The sequence below is a fragment of the Eubalaena glacialis genome, chromosome 11, assembly GCF_028564815.1.
Source record: "Eubalaena glacialis isolate mEubGla1 chromosome 11, mEubGla1.1.hap2.+ XY, whole genome shotgun sequence".
NCBI classification, from domain to species: domain Eukaryota; kingdom Metazoa; phylum Chordata; class Mammalia; order Artiodactyla; family Balaenidae; genus Eubalaena; species Eubalaena glacialis.
Window position 1 is genome coordinate 114,361,047 of NC_083726.1, and position 13,155 is coordinate 114,374,201.

General features: G+C 56.4%; 1 protein-coding gene across 2 annotated transcripts in view; it reads right to left on the reverse strand.

Annotated features, from left to right (window-relative positions):
- Positions 1-3,815: 3,815 nt before the first annotated feature.
- The window catches only part of SLC6A13 (solute carrier family 6 member 13), a 32,137-nt gene continuing 22,797 nt past the window's right edge, over positions 3,816-13,155 (reverse strand). For both annotated transcript variants that reach the window (XM_061205947.1, XM_061205948.1), the window contains exons 8-15: positions 9,735-9,838; positions 8,789-8,913; positions 7,113-7,225; positions 6,683-6,820; positions 5,891-5,993; positions 5,310-5,410; positions 4,321-4,491; positions 3,816-4,018 (exon numbers count right to left, since the gene is read on the reverse strand). In XM_061205947.1, the coding sequence (XP_061061930.1) occupies positions 3,911-4,018; positions 4,321-4,491; positions 5,310-5,410; positions 5,891-5,993; positions 6,683-6,820; positions 7,113-7,225; positions 8,789-8,913; positions 9,735-9,838 (963 nt within the window). In that variant the 3' untranslated portion in view covers positions 3,816-3,910. The remainder of the gene's footprint in view (positions 4,019-4,320; positions 4,492-5,309; positions 5,411-5,890; positions 5,994-6,682; positions 6,821-7,112; positions 7,226-8,788; positions 8,914-9,734; positions 9,839-13,155) is intronic.

A 13,155-nucleotide genomic window follows, 5' to 3' on the forward strand; every position in this document is an offset into this window, starting at 1 on the left:
TTACCTGGAAAGCCTACCTAAGACCGGCCTGTTTCCATACTGGGGAGGGCCCAGAGTCAAGATGAAATAATGAATCCGTTATCCTGCTGCAGTGAAACCCGTCGAATGTTCTCCTCACCACAGTCATCTTCTAACCCGTGCATACTTTTAGAAGGCCTGGCATGGAACCTAGTTCCTGAGCACCTAACTCAGCCCAGGTGCTTTACATGTCACCCCATTTTGTCCTCACAAGAACCTTGAAATGTAGGAATTATTAGCCCATTTTACAGATGAGAAAACTGTGGTGAACAGAAGCTAAATGATGTGTCCTAAGGCCTCATTTACTGGGGGTAAGTGAGGGAGCTGGGATTTGAAGCTGGACCTCTTGGCTCCAAAAATCTTTGCTTTCCACTGCAGCAAACTGTTTCCCAGACCAGGAGTATCTAGAGGGCAGGGGTCACTTTTCATAATTCTTTGTTTCTGCCTCTAGCATTTAATATAGTGCTGGCTCAGAGTAGACATTTGGATGGATGATGGAGGGATGGAGGGATGGAAGGATGGATGGAAGGATGGAAGGATGGATGCATGGATGGATGCATGGATGGATGCAACTTGAGGGAAATTTTGATTTCAGTCTTCCCTCTTCTGAAAGGGCATTGCTCTCCCAGAAACAGGGGATAGACTAGGGCTTGGAAGGACTCATGTCTTGCTTTTCTTGGACAAAACTGCTGGTGCTGAGCAAGACTCTCAGGCCACAGGATGCAGGGTTCTTTTAGCTCTGCCTCTCTCTTGCCTCCTAGCAAAAATGCTTAGTTAATAAATGTGTAGCCTTCTTACTGGGGCCTAATGCAACCTGATGCCTGGGGCTGGGGAATCCAGGGGGCAGCAAGGATGTCGCTGAGCTCTTTCTGGGCTTTTCTGTTTCATTGACGGCCCAATGCAGGGGTGGGGGGAGGGTGGAATCATGGAAAATAGGGTGGATTTGCTTGAAATATGTCCCCAAGGCAGCTGTCCCTACACCCTCCACTGGACTCTGACAACACAATGATGTAAATGCTACTATTCCCATTTTATAGATGAGCAAATTCAGGATCGGAGCGATGAACTTGCCCAAGGTCACAGAGCACATAGACCCAAACCAGGCCTGCCAGCCTCTGTAAAGGGGCACGCCTGGCAGACTGCGGTGTCTGGGTCTATGCACATTCATCCGAGGAGAGTGAGGGACTGTGTGTGTGTACGTGTGTGGATCTGACACCTGGGTGTGATCTGAGCACGGTCTGAGGCCTGAGGCTCCACGGCAGCCTGGCGGGTTCAGCGCCCCCTCCGTGACTCCCCAATCTCCACGGGCTCCAGTCCTAACTCTCCGGGTACCGCCGCGCTCCTCTCTCCTTCCAGCTATCACTTGCCCTGAGGCTCTATGCCTGCCTCACAAGAACCTTGAAATGTAGGAGTTATTAGCCCATTTTACAGATGAGAAAATTCGGGTGAATAGAAGCTAAATGATGTGTTCTTCTCTGACAGGTGTGGCCTCTAGACAGAGGGCTCCCCTTCCTTTTCTGTCTTCTTCCTCTGGGACCTGCAGGATCCGAATCTGCCCTTCCAGGCAGAGCTCCAGGAGAGGGGACAGAAAGCGGCCCCGCCCCCACTACCCCTTTGAGGGGGTAAAGCCACGTCTGGGTATCCTGCTCCCGTTCCCTGACGTGACCCCTGGCTTTTAGAGCAGCTCCCCGTCAGCCATCCCCCCACTGGTCTCATGACCTCACGGTTGGGCTCTCACACCCATGACCCCATCCAGGCCTACAACAAACCCGGGTGTGGGCAGGGTGCCCGGTATTACCTCCATCTGCAAAAAAAGAAGACCTGAATCCCACCAAGAAACACAGCAGGTCCGAGGCAGGTGAGGACTAGAAGCCGTATCTCCTGATCCTGGTGCCAGCGGGTTACTTTCACACTGTATCGCACCATCAACGAAGCTCCGAAATAGGGCTCAAATCACCATGACCGAACTGCTCGCCTCCCTCCCTGGGCCTAGCAGATCCCTGCAACTTTGATAGGATGGAGAGAGAGACATACCTCAGCCTCAGAACAGCCTTCCCAGACCCCCAACCCTAGGTCCTCAGGATCCTTCCCACGCCCACTTATTCTTTCTCAGAGACCTTGCTTTTCTTCCATAGCGTTTGTCATCCTTTGTCCTTCAAGAGATGTATCTATTTTTGCTCCTCGTGAGTCCTGAGCACAGCACCATGTAGTAGGTGTCCTGGAAATGTCCTCAGATGGGTGGAGACGCCAGGTGTGGGACCTCGAGGCCCACACGTTTCTCTAGCAGACTTATTTCTCCCATCTTAGGACTGCCTTGCTCCTGGCACACTGGGGGGTGCCCAGCCACCGTCCAGGAAGGAACCACCAAGGCCAACACACAGCAGGGCTGCTGTCACCGATTTTAATAAACTCTCCCAACAGCAAAGAATCAAAACCTGAAGACTTCAGGGCATTTTCCCACTAACTGACTCGTAAGAAAATCACCCAGGAAATGCCCTGCACCTCCCAGGAACAGCTCGGGAAGAAGAGCTACATGAACAGAGGTGGGGACACAGGCAGACATGCGGGGGGAAGGGCTGCTGTGTGTTCCCCGCTCCCCCATGCGCCGCGGACACACGCGCCCCCTCCAGGCACCTGCCCAGAGCCAGGCTGCGGAGCACACCTGTGGGCGCCGGGGGGGCGGGGGCCAAGGCCAGACCCGCTGACCCCGAGGTCGCACAGGCTCTGCCTCCCACCTGGCTCCTCTCTGGGCGCATCTGCGCGCTCAGGCCCCGCAGCCGAGCAGAGGTCCCCGCGGTGCGCCGCCATCGTGGCCGCGCCGGGGGTGCCGCATCCGCATCTATCCATCTTCCGAGCGGAGCAGCGTGGTGGTCCCGAGGCAGCGGCTCCCTCTGCTGGCCGAGCCGGGTAGTGCCCTGCTCCGCCCGCGGTCCCTGCTGGCAGTTCGTACCCCTGGCACCAAGCCCCTGGCGGGCGCACACAGTTTGGACAGGCGAGGTCAGGCAAGGAAACTACAGGGGAAATCGGGCAGGAAGAAGCCCAGCCGCTCTCCTCCTCCTTCCTCCAGCGGGGGCTCAGGTGCCTCCTCCTTCTCCCCTCCATCGCCTTTTTTTTTTTTTTTTTTTAATTAATTAACTGATTTATTTATTTTTGGCTGCGTTGGGTCTTCGTTGCTGCGCACGGGCTTTCTCTAGTTGCGGCGAGCGGGGGCTACTCTTTGCTGCGGTGCGCAGGCTTCTCATTGTGGTGGCTTCTCTTGTTGCGGAGCACGGGCTCTAGGTGTGCGGGCTTCAGTAGTTGTGGCACGAGGGCTCAGTAGTTGTGGCTCGCAGGCTCTAGAGCGCAGGCTCAGTAGTTGTGGTGCACGGGCTTAGTTGCTCCGCGGCATGTGGGATCCTCCCGGACCAGGGCTCGAACCCATGTCCCCTGCTTTGGCAGGCGGATTCTTAACCACTGCGCCACCAGGGAAGCCCCTAAAGCCCCACTTTAAAGTGAGGAGGTGGGCAAGGCAGCAAGGTGGGGGTGGGGCGGGGCAGAAACCAGGCGGAACTGCTAGCAGCTGGTGGGAAGAACGTGGGTTTAATGGAATGAAGTGCGCCAAACAGAGCTCTCCCCACCCCGCCCCCGCCTGCAGCCTCACCCAGCCTCCCAAGGCCCCTCTCAAAGGGGATGCTCTTGATTCTGGCCTTTCACACCTGTCCAGCCACCCCTGGAGCAGGGAAGTTGGGGTGGGAGATGCCCAGCTCAGAGGTGGATTCCAGCATGTCCCCTCTTATCTTGTCTACCCCAGGTGGTGCGGGGCAGAGAAGCACAGCAGGGCTGCTTCTGTGCCTTCCTTCTGCAACTGTCCCCACAGCCAGGCTCACTGGCCCGTTGTCCCAGGGCCTGCCCCCTAGCAGTGAGACTCCAGTTCCGACATCCTGGGCGTGGCCGGGGCAGAGGGTTCCGCTCGGGCCCACTGGGGGAGGTCCTCAGCTGGGCACGTGAGCTGGCGAACTCTCTGCAAGCAGAGTGGAGGGGTCCGTCATGAGCCGGAGAGGGGGCAAGTCTGTCAGCGTCCCTCATCGCTGCCTCCCCAGAGGTGCCAAGCCTGCTCTCCAGGTGCCAACACCCTAACCACAGCGGTGCTTGGAGGCATCCTGTCTCTTCCTGAGACTGCTCAGCACTCCCTCTGTCCCTCTGACCCCACACCAGGGTCCCTGGCCCTCCTGTGTGCCAGCTTCTACCCAGGCAGGCAGCCACCTGCCAACAAGGGGACCCTGGCTCATCCTCTGACTGCTTTCCTCCCCACCAGCTCCCTACCTCTCTGAAAGAGCCCTTGAGGGTGCTGAGTTTGTAGCAGCTCCAGGCGGGAATGCAGATCATGGAGGAGAGAGCCAGGAGCCAGCCCAGGGCATCGCCCCACCACGGGTACAGGTACTTCTTGTTGTAGGTCAGTGGGGTGTACTTGATCAGGGAGGAGAGGAAGGTGGCCTGAGGGTGAGAGTAGAAGAGACGTGGCTGGGGGAGCATGGGTCCCCCCGACCAGCTGGGCCAATCTGCCTCCGAACTCCATCCACATCTGCTCAAAATCCACACCCCCAGGAGGTACTTCCGGGGCACCCATCCTGTCCCTCCAGGGTCCCCGTGCCCCTGGGCATCCTCAACTGGGACATGGCTCTGTGCCTGGCCGTGAGCACCTGGAGGGCAGGGGTCATGCCTGGGTCCCCCGGCCTCATCATACTTGGCACACAGTGGGTGCTGCTGACACAGGTAAAGCCAGAGCAGCAGCGCTTAGTGGCTCAGGCCCAGACTCCGGAGCCAAGCTGCTGGGCTCGAGCCCCAGCTCTTGGCCACCTTCCAGCTTAGGTGAACTGCTTAACCTCTGGGGCTTCCGTTTCACCTGAAAAGTGAATATAATGGTAATTCTTACTTCGTGGGGTTCTTGTGAGGATTGACTGGGTTAAACGTGTAAAGCATTTGGTACCCAGCAGGAAGTAAGTGCTCTGGAACTGCTATTGTTATCTCGGTGCTTATCAGTATTGTTCTCAGCAGCCCGATGCACCTGCCACCTTAGACTCACACTGTGGGGTTGAGTCTGACAGCCCTGGCCCTCGGTTTATCCTTCTGTGAAACGGAAAGGAAGAATCTATCCTGCTGGCATTTTCTAGAACCCAACAGGAGGATGAATGAAACTTTTAAATGATTTTCAATCCCCACGGAGAAGTGCCTTCTAGGGCTACGGCCCGTCTACCCTCCTGCTCTACCATCTCTCTCCCTTCATCTGGCTTTCCTCCCGGAGGTTATCTTACTGTGCACACAGCCGGTGTGAGGAAGAGCCAACAGTATTTGATAAGGGGCCACGGCCTGTACCCAATCATGTCTTCAATGTTGTCATAGAATCGCCCAGCTCCTGCCACGAAGAAGAGAAGGAAGGGGGAGAAAGGACATCCTTTAGCATCCAAAGCATCAGGATGGGGACCACACCAACCAGGAAGGGCAAGGACCAGTCAGTAAAAGACATCGTGGCTGTCTTCTCAAATCCCTCCTGGGAGCAGACTCTTTCCTGGATGGAATTCGTTGGCATAAACAGCAGTGGGCAGAACTTGGCTTAGGCAAAGGCAGGAACTTTCTGATGATCAAGGTTGTTAAAGGCTGAAAAGCTCTGGGTAGGACGGGACATGGGCCCACCTGGGTGGTCTGGGAGCAGCCATCACCAGGAGGGTAGACAAGGCCACCTCTGGAGGGCTTTTCCAATGGTAGCAATGTAGGTAGGATTCTTGAGATTTTTGAGGTTGGGAGGGAGAGGAGTCTGAGGAGAAGGTGGGTGTGAGCAGTGAGGTCTCTCTTTTGTCCGAGAGCCCTGGGCAGGACCACGGGAAGAGTCACTCACCGTAGGCCCACGCCACACAGAGGGACTCAAAGATGGCCACGAACAGAAGGCACATGCCACTGGCTGCGTAGTAGTCAAAGAGCTGGAAAATGTACATACCGCCCTGCCCGGGAGGAGAGAGAAACGGAGCTTTATCCAGAGGAAACAGGCACCCTCAGGGCACAGAGCAGAGGTGGGGAGGATCACAGGAGACAGAGATTAAAAGAGAGTGTAGTTTGTAAGCTGTAAAGCACTCGGCAGACGTGGGACAATAATAATGTTTGATTATTGTTTTTGGAAGGAAGATGCATGAAACAGCCATTGTTAGCTCATCCCTGAGAACACGCAGGGGTTGACCCAAAAGTCCAGGACAGTGTGCATTTTTGGCAGAGGGTCAGGATAGGGGCCGTCATGGGTATCATCAAGCTGACGAGCTCCATCTCCCTTCTTCTCCCCTGAGACATCACTCAGAATGTCACCCACCCCAGGGCTCCCTTTCTGCCTTTGAAGTCTGTCCCTGGAACGTGGGTCATCTGCCTGGGAACTCATGGGATCTTGCTGGAGAGGCGATTTTTCCCAGCCCAACACTTCTATACCTCTCAGCTTCCGTGGAGCCAAAGCACCCCTCAGCCATGCCCACAGCCAGGTGGTCAGTGCTTCCTGGGGTGGGAAAGGACCAGGGTCCCCGGGCCCCGAAGCCCAGAAGGCGGTGACCTGAAACCACAGCAGCCTGCTCCCCCTGCCAGGTGGCAGTCACCCACCTGGGCTCCTCCTCCTCGCCGGGCCCCACCTGCAAGCCGCCCAGCCCCTCACCTCTGTGAGCATGACCAGCCCGACGAGGAAGGAGGTGACAGACACCCCCAGGATGAGGACCTCCCTCCGGTTCTTCTTGCGGAATACACTGGGGTACATGTCCACCAGCGCCGTCACCAGGCTTTCCACACACACAAACTGGATGAGAGGGCGAAGAATTGGAGGGCAAGAGCCCTCACGAGAAGCTCCATCAACCAGCTGGCGCCTCGCTCCCAGGGCAGCCCTGCCAGCCTCCTGACAGCCCCAGAGCTGACCCACCCACCAAAGCTCCCTTTGTTCCCTGGCAGGGCATCCACGCCTGACCCTCGCCCAGCCCCCAGCTGTTTTAAGGGCCTTCAGGGCATCAAGTTCAAGGTCATGCCCGCTGCTCCCTGCCCCCAGCCCACACACACCACCGTCTCTCGGGCTCTGAGTGGCCACCTCTCGATACCTGGCTATCCAGTCCCAGGAGGACGATCATGAAGAAGAAGCAGCAGGCCCAGAGGGGCGAGAAGGGCAGCATCACCACAGCCCGGGGGTAGGCGATGAAGGCCAGACCAGGGCCTGCGGCAGGGAGAGAGGGACACAGCCCAGTGCCACCCCAAGGTGGGCTTCCCAGTGTGGGACACGGGACGGCGGAAGCCCCAGAGCTACCCCCCTCCACCGTCCTCACCCAGGAGAAGCCACCCAACCCTCGACCCGGTCCCCAGTCTCCAAGGCATCGCCCACTGTTTTCTCACTGGCAGGAACAGAACCTAAAGGCTGTGAATATTCTAAAGGATATTCCAAAGAAAAGAGGAAGGGAGTCTATCACCTGCATTTCTGTAAGTTCTACCTCAAATCCTGAGGGCTCACTCTCCAGATCAATTGCCCCCAAACCAGAGGTTTCAAACTTACAAAGAGCTTGGGGGCCAGGCAGGCCACGGACATTTGTGAAGCTGCCCCAGTGTAAAAGGAGGGAGTGGCGGCGCCTGACAGACCTGGAGCCATCGTGCCCCCTTAAGGCAAGTGCTGTGTGGTTTCCGTAAAGTTCCAAAGAAAATACCTCCAAGACTAGATTGGGTCTGGGGCCACCGCTGGCCACCTCTGCGCCCCGAGCCTTTTCTGTCACCCTACAGCAAGTGAGCTGGCGTGAGTTTCAGAACACCCACGACACACATCCTCTCAAAACACGTTAATGTTGCCCTCAGCTGACTCACATGGCAGGAACAGGTCACATGCCAGTGCCTGGGTCCTCGATAGGAAACTTCCTTTGAAAGGAAGGGTATGACCGAGGGACCCGGGACGGTGGTCAGCTCCTCCGCCCGTCTCCCACGCTGCTGGGACCCGCCCCACGCACCAGCGAACGCATGGCACCAAGCCTGGCACAAAGCAGTGCTTCGTAAAAGAGAAACACGATCGTTCTTAATAAGAACCAGCGATGTCAGTTTCCCGTTGCGCGGCACCCCGTGTGACGGGGGGAGCTTGTGAACCCCACGATCAAAATCATCTTGTTACAGGTGCACGTGGGTGGTCCGCGGGCGTAGGGGGTGAGCAAGGCAAACACTGGCCGCTCACCCCGATGGGGGACCCGTCCGTGATTTTATTTAAAAGCGAGAGCAGCACCGCGTGGTGGGAAGGCAGGCACTTAAAGGAGGAAACTCTGTGTGCCGGGAGTCAACTTACCTCTGCGACACACTTTAAAGGGAACGAGACACGGCAGGATGCAGGACAATGTACACAGCACGTTATCACTTGGTTGTTACAAGGTGTAAGAAACAGAAACAGTAATACGGACGCGTGTTTGCACGTGTATGTACAGATGTGCGTGCATTCTTTTTCTCGTAAAAGCCTAAACTATTTCTGGAAGGAAAACCGTGAACCTGGTAACATTGGTTGCTTCCAGGGTGAGGAGCTGGAGGCCGGGGTGGGGAGGACAAAGTTCTCTGCACACCCGTTCGCCTTTTGAAGCTGGAATTGCTGTTTAAGTCCATCCCAGGTCTTCCCAGGACGCAGCCACTGAGACGTCACCCACAGTGAAGGTGACAATAGGAATGCCTGCAGATCCAGGTGGCTGGTGAAGGTTCAAACAAAGCTCACAGAGTCCCCTGTCCTAGGCCCACCCCCACCCCCCAAAACACCACCCACCTGACTCGGCCACCTCGGAGATGGGCACCCCCTGCTCCTGGGACATGAAGCCCAGGATGGAGAAGATGGCAAACCCGGCCACGAAGCTGGTGCCGCTGTTGAGGAAGCAGAGGGCGAGGCAGTCCCTGCAGGCGGGGCGGGGAGGTGGGGACAGGAGGGTCAGAGGGGCAGCCAGCGCCTCAGGCCGGGACGCAGGAACCCCAGGGGACGCCGCCCGCCTGGCAGGGGCAGAGGGAACCCAAGGGGCTGGTTGTGTCCCCCCAACTCCATGGGCTCAGACTTGGACTAAACCCACGGTCATCCTGCAAGAATGAGACCCTAAGGAAGTAACAGAATCTAAACATTACCCATGGCCACACAGCTCCCCTTTCCCGTCATGCTGCCACTGCCCCTCTTGGGACACTACCCCTGTGACCCAGCCCATGCCGGTACGTTAATGGAGAGGAGAGGGGCACGGAGAAGCCGAGCAACAGATGCTCCTTACTCACCTAAATTCAATTTTGAAATGCACGATGTGATTTTGTTTAGCTAATACTAAAATTAGCTTAAATTCTCTGACATGAACCAGGTGGGCCCGAGGGAACCACAGGGAGGGGATTCAGTGTTTGCTGGGGCGCAGGTACAGAGCAGGCAGGACCGGGCTCTACTGTATGACGTCACACCCGAGCCGGTTTGCTTGCACACCTGTGCCCACTGCCCTCGACATTAGCCCCGGGCTGGGCCCTGCTGGGGTTTCCCGGCCACCCATCACCATCCCGTCCTGGGGGAAGCAATCCCTCGCCCATGCTGCCACTGGCTCCTCTCACCACCTGGCAGCCCTGGGGGTTGGAAAATGGCGTGAAGGCAGGTGGGGCGTAGGGAAATCCACGAGCTGGTGCACCCTCCAAATCTCCCCTGATCTAGCACACCTGGAGGGATAGGTGCTCAGGCCCTGCCCCCTGCTCACCTGTAGCAGTTGTTGTGGTACTTGTTGTAGCTGCCCAGGGCCGTCAGGCACCCTAGGCAGATGGCGAAGGAGAAGAAGATCTGGGTGCCTGCGTCCATCCACACCTACGCAGGGAAAAGGCAAGAAAGCTGTGCCTCAGGGGAGCCAGGCTGTCTGGGCTCCACGGACCACACAGGCCCACAGCCAAGCCAGGCACAGGTTGAGGATGGCAGACCCCTGCCCTCAGCCTGTGCAGGCAGCCCCGCGGCCATGCTATTCTGATGCGCTCGACTTCCCGGGCCCCTAGACGGAGATTCTTGGGCGCCACCGGGATGGCACGGGCATCAGGCATTGGAGAAAGACTAAAGGACCCAAGATGGAGGCCGATGCGCTGGTGCTCTAGAACCAAGTGAGGCCTGGCCCGTCTTTTCTGTAATGGAAACAAAGCCCAGGGCTCTACCTCCACTTTCTCCCACCCCAGGCCCCCCTGGCAGTGTGCCAAGATTGGAAGGATCCCAGGGACAGGCTTTGCGGGGATGTGGGTCCTTTGCATCAGTGCCTTCACGGGCATGTAGCTTTGCCCCTTGCGCCTCAACATCCTCTGCAAAACAGGAAGAGTGAGCCTCAGGTCACAAGGAGTCAAGAGGATGAACAGAAGTCATCTGTAAAGGGCTTTGTACTCCCTGGGGGGAAGATAGCTCTCAGCTAAACATAGGGTATGGCTGTTCTTGCTATTATCTCAGCTGGCTGGCCCAGCCTGTGAATGTTATGATTTAGATTTAACAGCTAGAATAACATCCCAAAGAGAAAGAAGATCAAGGCGAACGGGACTCGCGGTGCTGCAGACCCGCAGGAGGTGGGGTCCTGGGGCCACAGACCCTCCCCGGGCACCTCCTGGCTTCAGGGGACCTGAGCACCAAACCGTGGCCGCGGATATCGCCAGGCTGGTGTCCTAACACTTTTGGGTCCCCATTTCTTGTCTCATGTCCACCCTCCTTGTTAGCCCCCAAACAGGCCCCTGCTCTCCTTCCACTAAAATCGGGCTCGCAGGGCCCACAGGCACCAAAGCCTCAGCTGCTTCTGTGTACGGCTCCTCAGCCCCTACCTGCTCCCTCCCCACATCCCTAACCGTCCCGACCACCCCTAACCTCCCTCCTCTCTCACCACTCATCCCCCCAAATGCCCACTCTCCTCGGCATTGCGGTGAGTCCGAGGGAACCCAAGCCAGCTGACAGCATCAGAACGGAGACTCGTCAGCCAGCATCCCCAGGTGAGACCCTGAACTAGGCCTAGAGGAGAACCCGGAAACCTGTATTGTTTCCAAGCTTCCTGGGCGACCCTAATGAACAGTCAGATGGGGGAACCCCTGCCTTCCAGCCCCTGAGACCTGGCATCCACCCCGGGCACTCTCTCCTGCTCGCTTTCCACTTCTGCAGGGATGCGGACAGAGCGGGGAAGAGGGTGAGGACGGGGGGAGACTGTCTCTAACCTTCTGCCCCTCCTGCCCACGGGGACCCCCATCCCCAGGGCATTAGGGAGGCAGGAGCTGCCACCAGGGACAGGGTGTCCGGGGCAGGAAGCACAGAGGAAGACCCCAAGGGAGGAGCCAGGGCCAGCAAGGAAATAGGCAAGGTCGAAAACACCAAGGGGAACTTTTTTAAACCTCAGGAAGAATTACCATGGGGAAAGGAGAGGGGGTCTCGGAATTTATTTCGGAAGCTGGAGAAAGCAAGGGCAAGAACGAGAGGAGAGAAGCCGAGGACAGGCCACAAAACTCCGTGGATGCCCCGGGCCGAGGACGTGCCTCGGGGAGCCTGGTCGCTCCTTTGCAACGTCCCAAACACTTTCCTCTTCTAAACCTGCCCCAGACACTGTGAGGGGAGTCCTCCCAGGAAGACCCAGTGGCCTCTGGTCTGAAGGTCACTGTCCCTTTTTGTTCATTATCGCAGCCCCAAGCGCAGGTTGGTGTGGCAAGAGGTTCTAAGGTCGTACAGGAAGGATCCCGCCAGGCTGGGATGGAGGGCCGGGGAGGCCTCTCCAGGCCGGTGATCCAGGACGCGGCCCCGGAGGCCTACTCCCCATGCCTGGCGGGGCCCAGGCTGCAGCCTGACCCGCCGTCCACGCAGGAAACTGTTTCCTCGGAGATGTTCCGTGGCTGCGCACGTGCAGATCCCACGGTTAGGAAGTGTTGCAGACTTGGGCTTGGGAAGAAGAAACAAGAAAAACTGTGACTTGGCAGGTCACAGGGAAGAGAGGTTGAGGAGAACGGAGGAAAAGGCAGCAGGAGGCCTGAGAGTTCAGAGTGCCGGGCTCAGACTGGCTGGAGGCGGGTGAGCCGGCTCCGCGCAGCAGCTCCTGGCCAGCCTGCTGGGGCGGGAGAGCCGCGGGGCCGTGGGAAGGGCCGGAGGACAGCAGGGCAAGCCATTCTCTTCCCACCACAGGCGACCTGCCACATGCCCCGTCTTGGAGCCCTGGTTTCGGGAGCAAAGCTCCAGTGTGTGTTTGGCTGGCGCAGAAGACTGCCCGACAATACAAGTGAAAAACGCTTCAGGGAGTGTGGGCTAAAAAGAGGTCTTGGAGGGGCGACAGAGGAAGAGAGAATTTCTAGAAGATCCAGGAAAGATGTTTTCAACCCCAAGGACTATTACGTTTTCTATTTTCAGGAAGGCAATCGTATGTAAGCCTGGGCTTTGGAGTCAAACTGAACTGAGTTCAGTTCCTAACTCTGTTAATAACTAGCTGTGTGATCTTAGGCAAATCACTTAACCTCTCTGAACCTCACTTTTCTCATCAGGAAAATGGGTATAATAACAAGTAAAATAACAAATGGGTATATTAAGAAATAAAATGGGTAAAATAACAAATAAAAATAAAATAATGTATGTAAAATGCCTAACACATAAAGAAATTAGTTCCCTATCCCACTTCAGGATTAATTCTAGAATAATAAAAATCAGCTCTTAAAACTCCCAGGTAATTCATATTCTTTGGGAAATGTATATCATGGTGATTAAGGCAGAAGACCCCCAAAAGACGACTTGGGATGAAACCCAAGCTCCCCCTCCATGCTTGTTTCGTAGTTTGGGGCAAATTTCTTAACTTTTCTAAGCTCCAATTTCTTCATCTGTAAAATGAGGCTACACCTAACTCGTGGGATTAGTGTGAGGACTAAACTGTGTTGTGCACTTAGGGAAGGGCCTGGCAGACAGTAAGCACATAATACACGTGTCAGCTATTGGCCTATTTCTTCTTGCTGTTATTTTAAAGAAGCAACTCACCTTCCAGTAATAATAAGTTCCTGTAGGTTTCAAGGCACGACATCAAAATAAAAAGACTCATTCTAATCAATGGCTCCAACCTCCTTCCCTAAATAAACTCTTCCTTAGAGAGCTTAAGGTAGAGATTTCAGGTGTTCAACAAGGACTCTCTGGACACCCCATCC